The sequence below is a fragment of the Symphalangus syndactylus genome, chromosome 20 (genome assembly GCF_028878055.3).
Source record: "Symphalangus syndactylus isolate Jambi chromosome 20, NHGRI_mSymSyn1-v2.1_pri, whole genome shotgun sequence".
NCBI lineage: Eukaryota > Metazoa > Chordata > Mammalia > Primates > Hylobatidae > Symphalangus > Symphalangus syndactylus.
The window spans coordinates 39,321,245-39,339,697 of record NC_072442.2 but is presented as its reverse complement, the minus strand read 5'-3'; the positions used below and the strand labels follow the sequence as shown (position 1 = coordinate 39,339,697).

The 18,453-nt window shown below is 48.4% G+C and overlaps 2 protein-coding genes across 4 annotated transcripts in view; both read left to right on the top strand.

Moving 5' to 3' along the window:
* The window catches only part of CWC25 (CWC25 spliceosome associated protein homolog), a 33,912-nt gene extending 22,466 nt beyond the window's left edge, over nt 1-11,446 (top strand). Inside the window, exons 5-10 of one of the 2 annotated variants that reach the window (XM_055258070.2) lie at nt 1,436-1,563; nt 2,264-2,327; nt 5,342-5,553; nt 5,935-6,033; nt 9,472-9,633; nt 10,434-11,446. In XM_055258070.2, coding sequence (XP_055114045.1) covers nt 1,436-1,563; nt 2,264-2,327; nt 5,342-5,553; nt 5,935-6,033; nt 9,472-9,633; nt 10,434-10,548 — 780 coding nt within the window. In that variant the 3' untranslated portion in view covers nt 10,549-11,446. The remainder of the gene's footprint in view (nt 1-1,435; nt 1,564-2,263; nt 2,328-5,341; nt 5,554-5,934; nt 6,034-9,471; nt 9,634-10,433) is intronic. The other variant, XM_063628959.1, reaches the window with a different exon arrangement.
* A 1,283-nt stretch (nt 11,447-12,729) lies between these two features.
* Nucleotides 12,730-18,453, top strand: part of PIP4K2B (phosphatidylinositol-5-phosphate 4-kinase type 2 beta) — a 36,216-nt gene continuing 30,492 nt past the window's right edge. The window contains exon 1 of one of the 2 annotated variants that reach the window (XM_063628960.1): nt 12,730-13,418. In XM_063628960.1, coding sequence (XP_063485030.1) covers nt 13,260-13,418 — 159 coding nt within the window. In that variant the 5' untranslated portion in view covers nt 12,730-13,259. The remainder of the gene's footprint in view (nt 13,419-18,453) is intronic. The other variant, XM_055258072.2, reaches the window with a different exon arrangement.

The following is an 18,453-nucleotide window of genomic DNA, read 5'->3' as shown; positions in this document are numbered from 1 at the left end:
TTGAACCCGGGAGATGGAGTTTGTGGTGAGCCAAGATCGCGCCATTGCACTCTAGCCTGGGCAACAAGAGCGAAACTCCGTCTCAAAAAAAAAAAAAAAAGCTTCTAGGGCCCGCTTACCATTCACATGACATATTATGTAATTGTGTCTTGGATCAGTTGGTAAGGAAAATTAAAGATTGACCTTGTAGTTCCTGACTGCTTTCAGTGGAATTGGAGTTCCTTTGACACAGAATGGAAACTCCTAGGCAGTGGTTTTGGTGACTGTTTAAAAAGACAAATTCTTAGTCTCACCTACCAGATACCAATTTAGTAGATGGGGTTGTTAGTGCACGGCCAGGGTTAAGACCCTTCCCCTGGTGTGTTGACAAGGAACCCCTGTAATGTCCTGGACTTCTGTAGACCCAGAGGCATGGAGTCAGGCAGTTTTTGCATGAGCCACGCCCCTCAAAGGAGACTGACAGGGGTCTCAGTAATCTTTTTTTTTTTTTTTTGAGACGGAGTCTTGCTCTGTCGCCCAAGCTGGAGTGCAGTGGTGCAGTGGCACGATCTTAGCTCACTGCAAACTCCGCCTCCCAGGTTCATGCCATTCTCCTGCCTCAGCCTCCCGAGTAGCTGGGACTACAGGCGTCTGCTACCATGCCCAGCTAATTTTTTTGTATTTTTAGTAGTGATGGTGTTTCACCGTGTTAGCCAGGATGGTCTCCTTCTCCTGACCTTGTGATCTGCCCGCCTTGGCCTCCCAAAGTGCTGGGATTACAGGTATGAGCCACCCCGCCTGGGCTTTTTGTTTTTTTTTTTAATGAAATGGAGTCTCACTCTGTCGCCCAGGCTGCTGGAGTGCAGTGGCGTGATCTCGGCTCACTGCAACCTCTGCCTCCTGGGTTCAAGCGATTCTTCCACCTCAGCCTCCCGAGTAGTTGGAACTACAGGCACACACCACCACACCCAGCTAGCTAATTTTTGTATTTTTAGTAGAGATGGGCTTTCACCATATTGGCCAGGCTGGTCTCGAACTCCTGACCTTGTGATCCTCCCACCTCAGCCTCTCAAAGTGCTGAGATTATAGGTATGAGCCGCTATGCCCAGCCAGTAATCTTTCTTTTTTTTTTTGAGACACAGTTTCACTCTGTCGCCCAGGCTGGAGTGCAGTGGCACAATCTCGGCCCACTGCAATCTCTGCCTCCTGGTTCAGGTGATTCTTGTACCTCAGCCTCTCAAGTAGCTGGTATTACAGGTGCCCACCACCACACCCAGCTAATTTTTGTATTTTTAGTAGAGACGGCGTTTTGCCATGTTGGCCAGGCTGGTCTCGAACTCCGGACCTCAAGTGATGATCTACACTCAGCCTCCCAAAGTGCTGGGATTACAGGCATGAGCCACTGCACTGGCTGGTCTCAGTAATCTTGTGTGCTTGTGTTCTCGGCATTTTCCAGTTGCAAATGAGTCTGGAAAAAAAGGAGAAGAAGAAAAAGAAGGAGAAGAAAAAGAAGCACAAGAAACGTAAGCACAGAAGCTCGAGTAGTGATCGTTCCAGCAGCGAGGATGAGCACAGTGCGGGGAGGTGAGCATGTGGCGACTGGCCTCTCTTCTCATTGATTCACTTGCTCATTCACTCATTCATTCCACAGACATGAACACCTGCCCTGTGCTGGAAGCTGCCAGGTACTGGGCGTTCAGTGATGAACACTTGAACATGGGCCCTGTGCCCACAGAGCTTGCCATCTAATGCTAGAGTTCCTTGGAGATGCTAAATGTGAGTGGGTATCTCGGCCATGCTGCTGGAGAGAGACCCTTAATAATGCTGACTTTAGCCTAGTAGGTCTTAGGTAGGTCAGACATCCTGGGGGTGACTGTTTCATCTCAGCTTAGGATTCCTTCAAGACTGAAGTGGGTTTTATATAGGCTTTTTTTAATGGACTGATGGCCGATGTGGGCCCATTCTGCATGTCTTCCCGTGGGAACAGTCAGCTCCGCCGCTGCTGAGTCACTATTTGTCCCTGGAATAGCAGCATGAAGTGAGAGGAGAATGTGTTCAGGCGTTGGGGCTTAGAAGCGAGGCCCACAGTTTTTCACAGAAAAATTTGACTGTGCTGATGCATTTTTCGGCATAGACAGTTCAAATAGAGAAACGTACTGCCAGGTAACTGCTGGGAGGCGGAAAGGTCACATTGGAAGCAAGAAGCATAGTTCAGCATAAGATATTTAAACTGGGCCTATATGTATTTTCTTGTTCAATGAGTGTGTGTATTTTAATCTCTCAGATCTCAGAAGAAGATGGCAAATTCCTCCCCTGTTTTGTCCAAAGTCCCTGGATATGGCTTACAGGTAAGGATGTGGGCTCCTTGAAAGGAGTGACTGTGGGACTGTGAGATGTGCCACTTGGACAATGCGGATAGCAGGGAGGTGGGCAGTGAAGCCTCGGCTGCTGGGAAGCAGGCCCATTCTTATCCCTGAGCACCTTCTTGTGGCTGACCACCCGCTGAGCAGAGAGACTAAACCACCAATGGGGCATTGAGACATTCTACCCATCCCTCTACAAATAATTTACATGAGTTGCACACATTTTAAGTGTATAGGTTTTTTTTTTTGTTTTGTTTTGTTTTTTTTTTTTGAGACGGAGTCTCGCTTGTCACCCAGGCTGGAGTGCAGTGGCGCGATCTCGGCTCACTGCAACCTCTGCCTTCCGGGATCAAGCTATTCTGCCTTAGTCTTCTGAGTAGCTGGGATTACAGGCGCCCACCACCACGCCCGGCTAATTTTTGTATTTTTAGTAGAGACAGGGTTTCGTCATGTTGGCCAGGATGGTCTTGAACTCCTGACCTTAGGTGATCCCTCCACCTCGGCCTCCCAAAGTGCTGGGATTACAGGTGTGAGCCACCGTGCCTGGCCTAAGTGTATAGGTTGATGATTTTTGACAAACATAAATCTGCTGTTTTTTTTTTTTTTTTTTGAGTAGCAGTGCATCATTATTTTGCCTAGGCTGGTCTCGAACTCCTGAGCTTAAGCAATCTTCTGAGTAGCTGGAAGTACAAGTTCAAGGCACCTGGCTTGACTCTGTATTTCTGTTTTTTTTTTTTTTTGAGATGGAGTTTTGCTCTCGTTGCCCAGGCTAGAGTGCAATGGTGCGATCTCAGCTCACCACAACCTCGACCTCCCGGGTTCAAGCGATTCTCCTGCCTCAGCCTCCCGAGTAGCTGGGATTACAGGCATGCACCACCATGCCCGGCTAATTTTGTATTTTTAGTAGAGACGGGGTTTCTCCATGTCACCCAGGCTGGAGTGCAATGGCACAATCTCAGCTCATTACAACCTCCGCCTCCTGGGTTCAAGCGATTCTCCTGCCTCAGCCTCCTGAGTAGCTGGGATTACAGGCATCTGCCACCACACCTGGCTAATTTTTGTATTTTTAGTAGAGACAGGGTTTCTCCATGTTCGTCAGGCTGGTCTCGAACTCCTGGCCTCAAGGTATCCGCCCGCCTCGGCCTCCCAAAGTGCTGGGATTACAGGCGTGAGCCACCGCGCCCAGCGTATTTCTGTATTTTTAACCTTAGGTCCTGTCCTCCATGCTTCTGCGTCTTGCTCTTCCTTAACCTATAGTGAAGAGCCAAGCCAGGTATATTCTTTTCTTTCTTTTTTTTTTGAGAGGGAGTCTCACTCTGTCGCCCAGGCTGGAGTGCAATGGTCCGATCTCAGCTCACTGCAACCTCTGCCTCCTGCATTCAAGTGATTCTCCTGCCTCAGCCTCTTGAGTGGCTGGGACTATAGGCACCCACCACCACACCCGGCTAATTTTTGTATTTTTAGTAGAGAGGGGGTTTCACCATATTGGCCAGGCTGGTCTCGAACTCCTGACCTTGTGATCTGCCCGTCTCGGCCTCTCAAAGTGCTGGGATTACAGGTGTGAGCCACTGCACCCAGCCAAGCCAGGTATATTCTTTTCTTTTTTTTTTTTTTTTTTTTTTTTGAGACGGAGTCTTGCTGTGTCACCCAGGCTGGAGTGCAGTGGCGCGATCTCGGCTCACTGCAAGCTCCGCCTCCCGGGTTCAGGCCATTCTCCTGCCTCAGCCTCCCGAGGAGCTGGGACTACAGGCGCCCGCCAACACGCCCGGCTAATTTTTTGTATTTTTAGTAGAGACAGGGTTTCACCGTGTTAGCCAGGATGGTCTCGATCTCCTGACCTCGTGATCCGCCCGCCTCGGCCTCCCAAAGTGCTGGGATTACAGGCTTGAGCCACCGCGCCCGGCCTTTCTTTTTTTTTTTTTTTTCTTTGAGACGGAGTCTCACTCTGTCGCCCAGGCTGGAATGCAGTGGCGCCATCTCGGCTCACTGCAAGCTCCGCTTCCTGGGTTCATGCCATTCTCCTGCCTCAGCTTCCCAAGTAGCTGGGAATACAGGCGCCCACCACACCTAGCTAATTTTTTTGTATTTTTAGTAGAGATGGTGTTTCACCATGTTAGCCAGGATGGTCTCGATCTCCCGGCCTCGCGATCTGCCTGCGTCGGCCTCCCAAAGTGCTGGGATTACAGGCATGAGCCACAGCGCCCAGCCATCTTTTTTTTTTTTTTGAGACAGGGTCTTTCTCTGTCATCCAGTCTGGATAGCTGTGGTGTGATTCTGGCTCACTGCTGTCTCGACCTCTTAGGCTCAAGGGATCCTTCTGCCTCAACCTCCTGAGTAGCTAGGACTACAGGTGTGTGCTGCCATACCCAGCTAATTTTTAAATATTTTGTAGAGACAAGGTCTCACTAGTTGCTCTGGGTGCTGTCAAACTCTTGATCTCAGGCAGTCCTCCTGCCTCCGTCTCCCAAAGTGTTGGGATTCAAGGTATAAGCGACTGCACCTGGCTGACTGAAGGAGATTCTTTTAGGGGATTCTGCAGATAACTAAGTTTATACAGTTCTCTGTGATAATTCTATGTGATGATATTGGTGTGCCCAGTGAGCTCCTTATGTAACATTTCCTGTTTCACTGTCTTTTCTTTCTTTTTTTTTTTGAGACGGAGTCTCGCTCTGTCACCCAGACTGGAGTGCAGTGGCACGATCTCAGCTCACTGCAACCTCTGCCTCCTGAGTTCAAGCAATTCTCCTGCCTCAGCCTCCCGAGTAGCTGGGATTACAGGTGCCCACCACCACGCCCGGCTAATTTTTTTATTTTTAGTAGAGACGGGGTTTCACCATGTTGGCCAGGCTGGTCTCGAACTCCTGACCTCAGGTGATCCCCCCCACCTCGGCCTCCCAAAGTGCTGGGATTACAGGCGTGAGCCACTGAGCCCGGCCGCGTTTTCTCCTGAATAGCTGGATTTTCCATGTGAATAACTTCTCTTTTCCTTAATGACATAGGTCGGGAACTCTGACCGTAACCAGGGTCTTCAGGGTCCTCTGACAGCCGAGCAAAAGAGAGGGCATGGGATGAAGAACCATTCCAGATCCAGAAGCTCCTCCCACTCACCCCCAAGACGTGCCAGCAAGAAGAGCACCAGGGAAGCAGGGTCCCGGGACAGGAGGTCTCGATCCCTGGGTAGAAGGTCACGGTCCCCAAGACCCAGCAAACTGTGAGTGTGGGATTCACTGGGAAATAACCTGTGACTGTGGGGGCCTGGTCCCAGCAGGCATTTGTTTTTGCTTTTGGTGATGTCTGTCCATCGACTTTCTCAAATGTCTTTGCTTTGGTATTTCCTTTATATCATTTTTTTTTCCACCTCAATGTAAAGCTCAGGCATCCAAAGTCACATGTCTGTAGGTGTATTCTGTGCTTTGGGAGCTCTGGGGTAAGTCTAACATCAAACCTCATACGTTTGTTTTTCTCAAACTTGTGCCCTCTGCTTAGATTATACCTCTAAGACTATTAGCTCATCTTGCATTGTTTGAGGGATTCAATGTAAGCCCCTGGATTAAAAAGGCTTTCTCCTCTCTGCCTTCTGTGTCTGTTACAGGCACAACTCTAAGGTGAACAGGAGAGAGACAGGCCAAACTAGGAGCCCATCACCTAAAAAAGAGGTCTACCAAAGGCGACATGCTCCTGGATACACCAGGTGAGTCAGGAGCCCAGTTGATTAACTTCACATTCTGCAGGCCTGAATCTAGAAGGGGCTCAAACCAGGGCAAATGGATAATCCATCACTACCTTTTCAACAAACCAACTTTTATTTATCTTGCCAACCTGTAAGGGTCTGCGTCCCCTACCTCCGGCCATGTGAGGCACATTGAAAGGACAAGGTAAGGCTGGGCGTGGTGGCTCACACCTGTAATCCCAGCAGTTTGGGAGGCTGAGGTGGGTGGATCACCTGAGGTCAGGAGTTCGAGACCATCCTGACCAACATGGTGAAACCCCATCTCTACTAAAAATATAAAATTAGTTCGTCATGGTGGCACATGCCTGTAATCCCAGTTATTTGGGAGGCCGAGACAGGAGAACTGCTTGAACCCAGGGATCGGAGGTTACAGTGAGCCGAGATCTTGCCACTGCACAGCAGCCCAGGCGACAGTGCAAGACTTTGTCTCAAAAAAAAAAAAAAAATCTCTTAACAAAAACCAAGCCAGACACAGTGGTCCATGCTTGTAATCTCAGCGCTTTGGGAGGCTAAGGCAGGGAGGATCACTTAAGGTCAAGGGATTAAGGTTGCAGTGAGCTACAATCAAGCCACTGCATTCTTGCTTGGGCGACAGAGCGAGACCCTGTCTCTTAAATTAAACCCTCTTAAAAAAAACCCTCAATTATTCTCGCTGGGTTTGGTGGCTCATACCTGTAATCCCAGCAGTTTGAGAAGCCAAGGCAGGAGGATCGCTTGAGGCCAGGAGTTCCAGACCAGTCTGAACAACATAATAAGACACTATCTCTACAAAAAATTATTTTAAAAACATTTAAAAAAACAAAAGCTAGTAGTTCTTTGCCCTGCCTGACCCCACTTTTAGTCATGCTACCCAAAGGCAACTACTTTCAGCTTTTTCAGTAGTTTGTTTTCATAGCTACATATTCCTAAAAATACAAATATGTTGCTGCCTCTTCATCCATTAATTTTAGATATTAGATATTTTCTTTTTTCTTTCTTTCTTTTTTTTGGAGACAGCATCTTGCTCTATCTCCCAGGCTGGAGTGCAGTGCCACAATCTTGGCTCACGACAACTTCTGCCTCCTAGGTTCAAGTGATTCTCCTGTCCCAGCCTCCCGAGTAGCTGGGACTATAGGCACATGTTGTCACGCCCAGCTAATTTTTTTTTTTTTTTTTTTGAGATGGAGTTTCATTCTTGTTGCCCAGGCTGGAGTGCAATGGCCCAATCTTGGCTCACCACAACCTCCACCTCCTGGGCCCAAGTGATTCTCCTGCCTCAGCCTCCTAGGTAGCTGGGATTACAGGCATGCGCCGCCACGCCTGGCTAATTTTTGTATTTTTAGTAGAGACACGCCTTCTCTATGTTGGTCAGGCTGGTCTCGAACTCCCAACCTCAGGTGATCTGCCTGCCTCGGCCTCCCAGAGTGCTGGGATTACAGGCGTGAGCCACCACGCCTGGCCTTCTTTTTTTTTTGAGATGGAGTCTCACTCTGTCACCCAGGCTGCAGCGCAGTGGTGCGATCTTGGCTCACTGCAACCTCTGCCTCCCGGGTTCCAGCGATTCTCCTGCCTCAGCCTCCTGAGTAGCTGGGACTACAGGTGCATGCCACCATGCCCAGCTAATTTTTGTATATTTTAGTAGAGATGGGGTTTCACCATATTGGTCAGGCTGGTCTTGAACTCCTGAGGTCAGGTGATCTGCCTGCCTCAGCCTCCCAAAGTGTTTGGATTACAGGCGTCAGCCACAGCACCTGGCCCTAATTTTTGTATTTTTAGTATAGATGGTGTTTCAATGTGTTGTCCAGGCTGGTCTGGAACTTCTGAGCTCAGGCAATCCACCTACCTTGGCCTCCCAAAGTGTTAGGATTACAGGTGTGAGCCACCGCGCCCGGCCAGATCTTAGATATTTTCTTACTGTTATAGAAATAATCTCTTAGTGTAAGTGAGCTCTCATACACTCCTAGTCCCATGTTTCTTCTATCCCTATCTTTCCAATATAGTTATATCAGAATTTTTGGTTCAATCAGTATGTGGATTCATACTTGTATGATATATAATATTGTTTACTGATACTTTTCATTCGTAAGCCAAGCAGAATATGGAGGTTACATTTCCTTTCTTGTATGATTTGTATATTTTTTCTTAGTGTCAGTATTTGCTTCCTGCAATCTAAACCATGTCTTTGAGTTCTAGGAAATTTTCTTGTATTATTTCTTTGATAACTTCTTTATTCTCCCTACAAGGTCTCACTCTTTTGCCTAGGTTGGAGTGCAGTGGGGCAATCATGGCTTACTGCAGCCTCACACTCCTGGGTTCAACTGATCCTCCTACCTCAGCCTTCCAAATAGTTGGGGCTACACGGGTGCCACCATGCCCAACTAATTAGAAAAATTTTTTTTTTTTTGCAGAGATGGGAAGTCTCACTTTGTTGCCTAGGCTGGTCTTGAACTCTTGGACTCAAGCAATCCTCCTGCCTAAGCCTCCCAAAGTGCTGGGATTACGGGCTAGAGCCACTGTGCCTGGCAATCATTTTTTGTGTTTTTTTTAAGCCTTCTACTCTCATTTGAATGCTCTAATATCTTTCATGTATTATCTGAAGCAGATTTTTAATAGTAAATTGTTTTTTGTTTGGAGGTTTTTTTTTTTTTTTTTAGACAGAGACTCGCTCTGTCACCCAGGCTGGACTGCAGTGGTGTGACCTTGGCTCACTGCAACCTACGCCTCCAAGGTTTGAGCGATTCTCCTGCCTCAGCCTTCCAAGTAGCTGGGATTACAGGCACACGCCACCACACCCAGCTTATTTTTGTAATTTTAGTAGAGACAGGGTTTCCCCATGTTGGCCAGGCTGGTCTTGAACTCCTGACGTCAGGTGATCTGCCCGCCTCGGCCTCCCAAAGTGCTGGGATTACAGGCGTGAGCCACCATGCCTGGCCCTATTTATTATTTTCTGAGGCTAAGTTATTCCTTCGGCTTCTGGCTTCTAGCTTAGTCCTAAAGTAGTGTACTCATGGGCTGTGTCATGAATTTCTAGTCTCCAATGGGTAAGTTAGATGGTAGATGTTAACAGTTACATGGATAACCTAGCCTTCTGTTCTTCTGTCAATTGTTGAGAAAACCATTGGGATATAATTGCTACAGGTTTAGGTTCCTGATGAGTTCTCAGTTTATTTCATATTTCATATTTCAGAACAATCACTCTAGAGATAACTGAGTGAGATTATGGAATACTTTACTAAAAGCCTTTGAAATTTGGATGAAACCTCCTGACCAGGATGTTAGAAGGGAACTCAGGCTGGCCTTGCACTTGCAGAGAGCAGTGAACTGGAGAGCTTGGGGTCCCACCTGGCTTCGGTGCTTCTTGTGCTGCTTCTGGTTTTTTTGCTGGCAGAGACCTGATCGGATGGTTTCTGTGCTCAACAGAAAACTCTCCGCAGAGGAATTAGAGCGAAAACGGCAAGAGATGATGGAAAACGCCAAATGGAGGGAGGAGGAGAGACTGAACATCCTCAAGAGGCACGCTAAGGATGAGGAACGGGAGCAGAGGCTAGAGAAGCTGGACTCCCGGGATGGGAAGTTCATCCAGTGAGTGCATCTTCTTCCTGCCAGGGGCTTTCATGGGGAAAGTCTTAAGAGGCAGGCTGGCAGCTGGTTCCCGTTCCAGTGTTTCTGTGTTTGTACATGGAGCCCAGCCTTCAGACCACCTTGGCTACTACTCCTCCTTTCTGACCACACAGTGGGATGTTTTTCATTTGAGGGGAGGAGAAGTGAATTTGGTATTTTCTAAATAATTGAAATTCCTTGACCTTCCTTTTAGATAAGAATTCATGTACCAGGAAGCCTTTTTCCAATGAGGCTTTGACTTATTTTCCAAAACAGATACATTTTCCCTTATGGACACTGGTTTAAAAACATTTGGTTCCGGCCGGGCACGGAGGCTCACACCTGTAATCCCAGCACTTTGGGAGGCCGAGGTGTGCAGATCATGAGGTCGGGAGGTTGAGACCATCCTGGCTAACACGGTGAAACCCTGTCTCTATTAAAAATACAAAAAATTAGCTGGGCACAGTGGTGGGCGCCTGTAGTCCCAGCTACTCTGGAGGCTGAGGCAGGAGAATAGCATGAACTCAGGAGGCGGAGCTTGCAGTGAGCGCAGATCGTGCCACTGCAATCCAGCCTGGGTGACAGAGCAAGACTCCGTCTCAAAAAAAAAAAAAAAAATGTGGTTCCAGGTGGAGTCACTTGAAAATTATCTATGGGGGCTTCAAAGAGGTTGTGTTTTTACAGCTGCTGTATGGCTACCAACCCATTTCTTCTGAAGCTGCCAGAATAGTTGACTGATTGAAAATGTTTTTGACTTGCATTTGCCTGTCTTCTCTTCCTAGCCGCATGAAGCTGGAGAGTGCATCTACTTCCTCCCTGGAGGATCGGGTGAAGCGGAATATCTACTCTCTACAGAGAACTTCGGTAGCTCTGGAGAAGAACTTTATGAAAAGATGAAAACTGTCCCCTCTCTTATTGATTTTCCTGCATTTTCCAGGGAAGCTGCTGACCCCTTAATTCTCTTTATAAGAGTTCAAATGACTTCTTTCACAGATGTCAAACCACCAGTGTTCATTGTGACCCTGCTCCATCGAGTCCTGAAACAGCTCACTTCCTTTGAGAGCTAGTGTGACTTGCTTTGTGGGACACTCAGTAACTTTGGGTTTTGACTCTTTAATGGGTGGGCACTGCCATCTCGGTGGGAGTGCTTGTGCCACTCTGGAAGGCTGTTCCCTGGGATTGTGATGTTTATCATGTCGCTTCCTTCTTACCTGTGCCAACAGACCTATTTCACTGCCTCAGTGCACACCAGACCCGTCAGAAACCTCTCTGGTGTCACCCAGATAGATTGTGCTTACTGAGACAAATGAACGTTTACTTGATTTAGAACATAATGTGACAGAATGATGTCAGGTTAGGTCAAAGCCAAGGGAGTGACAGAATCTGGAAAATCGAACAATACAAAAAGCCCTAAATGAACTGTTAACTATTTGATCTTTGGATGTAAAAGTGTAATGTGTATATGTACAAATGTACAATTTTTACATGCTTTTAAAAAAGGTTAGCTTTTTGAAAATACCTTGTTTGGTCAATGACTTTACTGGGTAATAGAACCACATTGAACCTTGATGGCAAGTAATACAATAAGGCAGGCCAGCTCGTTTTTCTCTCTCAATCTGGCTGGTTTAGGAGGAGCCTGGGTTTATCGACAAGATCTGGAGTATCTATTCTTTTCCACTGCTTGCAGTCTCTAACGTAGGCAGTGTAAAGGTATAGTAAAATGATTTTAGGAGTCAGAACCAAATTGCCAATATGCTCCATGGCTCCTAAAGGAAAATAAAATGGAAGCTTTTTATTTCGTGGCTTCATTTCTTACCGTGTAGTAACCTTACTACAATGACAGATTTTCAGGAGTTGTTTGCTAGTCTCTTTCAGTCAGGTACTAAAACAAAACAAAAACAGGCTGGGCGCGGTGGCTCACACCCGTAATCCCAGCACTTTGGGAGGCCGAGGTGGGCGGATCACGAGGTCAGGAGATCGAGACCATCCTGGCTAACACGGTGAAACTCCGTCTCTACTAAAAAATACAAAAAATTAGCCGGGCGTGGTGGCGGGTGCCTGTAGTTCCAGCTACTCGGAGAGGCTGAGGCAGGAGAATGGCGTGAACCCAGGAGGCGGAGCTTGCAGTGAGCAAGAGATTGTGCCACTGCACTTCAGCCTGGGTGACAGAGCGAGACTCCATCTCAAAAAACAACAGCAACAACAACAAAAAAACAAAACAAAAACAAAAAAACCTTGAGGGGCCACTCTCCTGTCTTTACTCCTTTTCCCTTCTTTATTCTTTCACCAGAAGCCCTCATTTGACCAGTGAACTCCTAGGCCCTCTTGACCCGCACATTAGCTGGGCGATTTCCTTGTTCTGCTAATTCCTAATTCTGCTTAAAATGTATTCGGATTTCTGTTTTTGAACACTTATGATGCCAGGCACTGTAATGCTCGAAACCCGATCTTTCCCTAGAGAATGTAACATACGTTTTTATTCATTTAATCACTTCATCATGCCTCATTATGCCGGGGTTAATTATGTTTATTTTATTAATTGGTAATAAAGGCCACATTTATTTTTGTAACTGTTTAAAGAGCGACCAGCTGTGGAGTACCGTGTTTACGAATTTCCATACAGAAAGAACAACGTTGACCTGTGATTTGTGTCGAATATATGGAGATCCCTCATCTGAGAATTATGTAACAAAGCGTGGGGCAGTATACTCAAAGATTTTACGAAATGAGCCAGAGTAAGACGATTAGTGGGATAGGTGTCTGAATGTGCTGGCGGCCTCTGAGCTCTGACCCTTTGCGGGGAGACCAGGCAGCAGGTGGGTGGGCGCGGAGCCCATTCATAAAAACCAGTGTTCCTGGCCTCCTCCTCTCATTGGCCCTGGGGGAAAGGGGCGTGCCTCGCGGGTGGAGCGCGCCCGGCGCCCCGCGGAGTGGGCAGATCCACGCTTGGGTGGAGCGAGGGGGCGTTCCTTGGCTTTCCAGGCTGGACTTCCTCTTCCCCTTGCTGCGTCCCTCCTCTCCCCCGGGGTGGGCATGGTACGTCCCTCCCTCCTCGCATTCCCGCCCCTCCTTCCCTTCCGGAGCGGTAGCGTCGCCGCCATCTTGGCATTCGGGTTGAGGGAAAGCCAAACCCTGGCGTTGGGGGGCCCGGGCGGGGAGCCCCTCCCGCGGTCCACAGCAACGCCTGCCCAGCCCTCCTCCCCTTCCGGCTCCGGCGCGGGGCCCCGAGACGTTCGGAGGCCAGGCGGGTTTCTGTCAGGCCCGGGGAGGAGGGGCGGGCGGGGCGGGCGGGGCGGCCGCTGCCTCCCCGGGACGGGCCGTACCACGCGGGCGGGGAGGACCGGGCCAGGGGACGGCAGGGCGGCTGCACCGCCCGGGGGCGGGGTGCGGAGCAGGCCGGCTGGCTCCCCGGGGCGGGGCTGGAGGGCGGGGCGTGGGGCGGACGGAACCACCGGGGCGGGGTGGGAGGTAACGGGACGGGCGCGACCATGGCGCGGTGAGGGAGCGGGGGTGGGGATCGGTCCGGGGGAGGCCTGAGGCCGCTGGCTTGTGCGCTGTCTCCGCCGCCCCCCGCTTTCGCCGCCGCCGCCGCCGCCGCCGCCCCGGGCATGTCGTCCAACTGCACGAGCACCACGGCGGTGGCGGTGGCGCCGCTCAGCGCCAGCAAGACCAAGACCAAGAAGAAGCACTTCGTGTGCCAGAAAGTGAAGCTATTCCGGGCCAGCGAGCCGATCCTCAGCGTCCTGATGTGGGGGGTGAACCACACGGTAACCAGCTCCTGCGCGCCCCTCTGAGCGCGGCCCCGCGCGCTCCCACGCCCCCCGCAGTCCTGGGCCCTTGCCCCACAGGCCCTGCCGGTGACGCCTGCCACCCCTCGCCAAGCCATTTGCACGCCCACCCCACCCTTGCACGCCTTTCGGCCCCGTGTGTACTCCCCGCACGCCACGCGAGGCCTGGTGTCTCTGTGGTCTGCCGTCACCACCTCCCCTTCCCTCCAGCCCCTCTGGCTTCCTGCGTGTGGCGTGCTCGCTTGGGCCAGCCCCTGGAGGGCAAAGGCAAGGCCTGAGTGCAGTGGAGTCGCTTTCATCCCTGCTCCTCCTCCTCCCCGCTCACCCTGTTTGTTGCATGTATATTTCCCCTTGTTCCTTATAGCCGGCTGCCAGCTCTGTCAAGTAGCAGTGGTCTGCCCAAATAGTCCTCTCTTTCTGATCTTTTGGTTGTTGTGGCTGCTCAAATTCTCCCGTCCTCCAGGCCTCCTTACCCTTGAATGTAGAACTCCACCCTAGGTTTCCTTTTTTTCCTCTTGAACAAGATGTATCAACTGGAGAAGCACAGGCTTCCTTGAACCAGACACTTTACCTGGGTCTCTCTGGGTTAGGGAGAAGAAAGAATGGCTATTAACCATTTGAGAGAAGAGGCTGCCTGGTTATACGGAGGGACTATTCATAGTAGAAATAATATGTCTTCCCATAGTTTTTGAAGGTGATCATTTCAAAGATGTTGACTTATCTGTTGTGTGGCTGCAAGGTTGTGATGATGCATAGTGATTATGGTCCTAGATAGGAGAGATAGGTCCCCTGGGTCCTTAGGGTGCTTTGAGATTGTTCAACAGCCCCTGCCAGGAAGTCGGATCCTAACAGTGTTTAAGCTGGAAGACTGTTTATGTGGTGTTTGTTTAGGGTCTTTCTTCTCTCTCTTCCAACCACTTGCTCTTGGCCTTCTGACCATTTCTTTATGAATCCCCACACTGGGAATGAGCGGAGGAAGTAAAAGGACCCGAAACACCAACTTCACTAACTAGAATTTTGGAATAAGGAGGATCAAACTTGGGTTTCCTGTGGATTTCAGTTCTTTAGGTTCACTTGTGAGTGCTTGAAATTGCTCACAAGACCAAGCGATGACAAAGAGGGCCAGCAAGACTTTGCATTGCTTTGGCAGAGGAGCTGAAGGTGCCTTTGGGTGGAGATCGATGAACCGTAATCTGAGCTAGGGTTTTAGATCTTGACCTGTCATTTAGAAAAGTGCATGTGTAAATTGAGGTCTCTGTGGTTTCTTGGTCTTGGGCAGGTTACTGTTTTCACTGTCATCACTGGTGTTAGTGAGGGTCCTGCCAGGATAGCGAATACCAGTGGTATAATGCTCAGACCTCTAGGAGCTGCTTTGGGCCAACAATCCAGCCCAGTTTGTTACTTGGTCTTCCTGCTGCCCCAGGGGTCATCTGACAACATTTCTAGGGAAACTGGGTGATCAGAATATGAACCCCATGTCCCTTTCTGGAAGTCAATCCTAGATTTTGTTCTGCATCCTGCTTCTCACTCTACCAGGCCTCTCTCTGCAGGTTCTGTTTCTCACAGAAAGCAACCTGTCTGTAGAGAACTGGTAGAGGCCTGAGAGTCAGGAGTATTACAGCTAGCTGCAAGGAACCTTGGGTCTCTTATTTTACACATGAAGAAAAGGAGGCCTCGGGTGGAGGATTAGCTTGCCTGTGGTCACAGCAAGAGATGTCGCTCATTGTCTAGCACTATGGGACTGTATCGGCTAAGGGTGGTGCCTGAGTGGCTGGTCTTGTTTTCTTTGCCTCCTGTTGCTTTTCCTCTCCCTCAGCCAAGTCTCAGGATAGATGGGAAGTATAGTCCGGTTAGAGAAGGTGAATGTATGCTCTGGATTATACGCCTATGCATGTCAGGTTCTGGGAGTGTGTGTGATGCATGGTGTTCCGATAGGCAGGCATGAGTCTGTCCAGATGTGGGTATGAAGTTTCTCAATAGCAGATGGTTAGGTATCACGAGTCAGGAGTCCTGTGAGTCCTACTCTCTTGGACAAAGTGGTCATCTTTTTTCTTTGCTATCTTTAAGTTGAAAGTTTGAGGGGCTAGTTGGAAAGGCATTGACTTTAAGCAAGATCCTTGCCTCTGGACATAATGAACAGGCACCTCATGGGAACTTCCTACCACTGCCCTGGACAGGCTAAGCTTCAGAGGCCAGTTAGTCCTAAGTTTTATTGCTTCATCCTGGTCTGCAGTAAGGTCTGGTATTCAGTGTCCCCATTTGGGAACTGAGACATCTTCCTAGAAGAAGAGTGTAATCTTGCACTCGTCTAAGGGATCAGGTCCACATTGCCCTCGGTGGACTGCTGCACTTTTTTGGAGATTTCCTCCCTTCAAAAAAAGCCTACTTTGTAACATTTTGTCATCTGAGATTTCAGATACCACCTTTTCTTTAGTTTCTCACCTGTTTAGGCATTTAGGCATGCTGATCTGTGGCTAATGGTGTTTCAGATAGGAAGGATGGATATGCCTTTATCTACAGCAAAAGTTAGTTACCCTTTCATGAGGTGATTGGTTTACTTCTAGGTGGAAAAAGAGGACTTTGAACTTGGTGTTGTCACAGGAGCTGCTCTCATGGACAAGAGCCCATGGATTTTGTGGAGGAAGAATGTGTAGGAAACAAGGAGAAAAATCAGAAGACTTTGCACCTGTCAGGGAAGAACTAGTGAAGAGCAAAAACCAGTGTTTTAGTGGATGAAATACAGTTCCGAGGGTTTGGAATTAGGGAAGAGATGGCCTCAGAGAGGAGCATGGACCATGGGAGGTAGACCTGGCTTGATACTTGTTGGCCATTTTAAGAACCAGGTATGTGTGAAGCCTTACCACAGGGATCAGAGGAGCAGGAGTAGTTGATGGTAACTCTGTATTTGACCATTTGAGAAACTGCCAAACTGTTCTCTAAAGTGGCTGTACCATTTTACATGTCTACCAGCAGTGTATAAGAGTTCCAGTATCTCTGCATCCTTGTCAACACTTGTTATTGTTTTTTTAAAGTTATTAAAGCCATTCTGTTGGGTGTGAATTCGTATCTCATTGTGATTTTTTTTGTTTTGTTTTGTTTTGTTTTTGAGATGGAGTCTCACTCCGTCACCCAGGCTGGAGTGCAATAGCGTGATCTTGGCTCACTGCAACCTCTGCCTCCCGGGTTCAAGGGATTCTCCTGCCTCAGCCTCCTGAATAACTGGGATTACAGGCGCCCGCCACCATACCAGGCTAATTTTTGTATTTTTAGTAGAGACAGGGTTTTGCCATGTTGGCTAGACTGGTCTTGAACTCCTGGCCTCAAGCAACACCCCGCCTCGGCCTCCCAAAGTGGTGGGATTACAGGCGTGAGCCACTGCACCTGGCCTGCCTTTTTCATTTTTCTTATGGTATCTTTTGAAGTTCAAGTTTTTAACTTTAATAAATCCAGTTTATCTTTTTTGTTGTTGTGTGTGCTTTTGGTGTTATATCTAAGAAGACATTGCCTAACCCAAGGTCATGAAGATTTACTCCTTTGTTTTCTTCTAAAAGTTTTATAGTTTTCGCTCTTTTTTTTTTTTTTTTAAATGAATTGGGGTCTCTCTGTATTGCCCAGGATGTTCTCAAACTTCTGGCCTCAAGCAATCCTCCCAGCTAGAGTTTTATCTCTTTCTTCTTCTTTTTTTTTTCTTTTTTAAATTTTATTGTGGTCAGAGCATTTAACATAAGATGTACTCTCATGACAAAATTTTAAGTGTACGATTATGTTATTGATGACCATGGGAACAGTGTCATAGTATAGCTCTCTAGAGTGTATTCATCTCGCTTGAATGAAACTCTATGCCTACCAATTAACTCCCCATTTCCCCTGCCCCCAGCCCCTGGCAACCACCATTCCACTCTTCGTTTCTATGAATTCGACTGTTCTGAAACCTCATATAAGGAGAATCATGCAATATATGTTTTTCTGCGACTAGCTGATCTCACTTAACGTAAGGTGCTCAAGGTTCATCCATGTTGCACATAGCAGAATTTCCTTCTTTTATTAAGGCTGAATAGTATTCTGTTGTATATGTATACTACATTTTCTTTATCGTCTGTTGATGGATTTGTTTTCACACCTTAGCTCTTGTGAATAGTGCTGGAGTATGTATAGTTTTAGCTCTTAAATTTAAGTCTGTAATCCATTTTGAGTTCATTTTTGGTGTGGTGTGAGGGACAGATTTATTCTTTAGTCTGCTCAATTTCTCTCCTACGTTCCACCCCAGTTCTGTTCTGTCCATACATTTTCTTTCTTTCTTGTTTTTTTTTTTTTGAGGTAGGGTCTCACGCTCTCGCCCAGGCTGAAGTGCAGTGGCACAATCACAGCTCACTGAAGCCTCTACTTCCCCAGGCTCAGGTGATTCTCCTGCCTTAGCCACCTGAGTAGCTGGGACTACAAGCACATGCCACCACACCCAAATAATATTTGTATTTTTTGAAGAGTAGGGGTTTTGCCATGTTGCCCAGGCTGGTCTCGAACTCCTGGACTCAAGCGATTTGCCTGCCTCGGTCTTCCAAAGTGCTAAGATTACAGGCGTGAGCCACTGACCTTCTTTACCTGTCTTTTTCTCTTGCCCTACTGCTTTAAAAATCTTCAGAGGGGCCTGGCATGGTGGCTCATGCCTGTAATCCCAGCACTTAGGGAGGCCAAGGCGGGCGGATCACCTGAGGTCAGGGGTTCAAGACCAGCCTGGCCAACATGGTGAAACCCCGTCTCTACTAAAAATACAAAAATTAGTCGGGCATGGTGGCGCATGCCTGTAATCCCAGCTACTCGGGAGGCTGAGGCAAGAGAATCACTTGAACCTGGGAGACGGAGGTTGCAGTGAGCCAAGATCGCGCCATTGCACTCCAGCCTGGGTGACAAGAGCAAAACTCTGTCTCAAAAAAAAAAAAAAAGAAAGAAAAAATCTTCAGAGAAGGCTGGGAGCAGTGGCTTACGCCTGTGATCCCAGCACTTTGGAAGGCCAAGG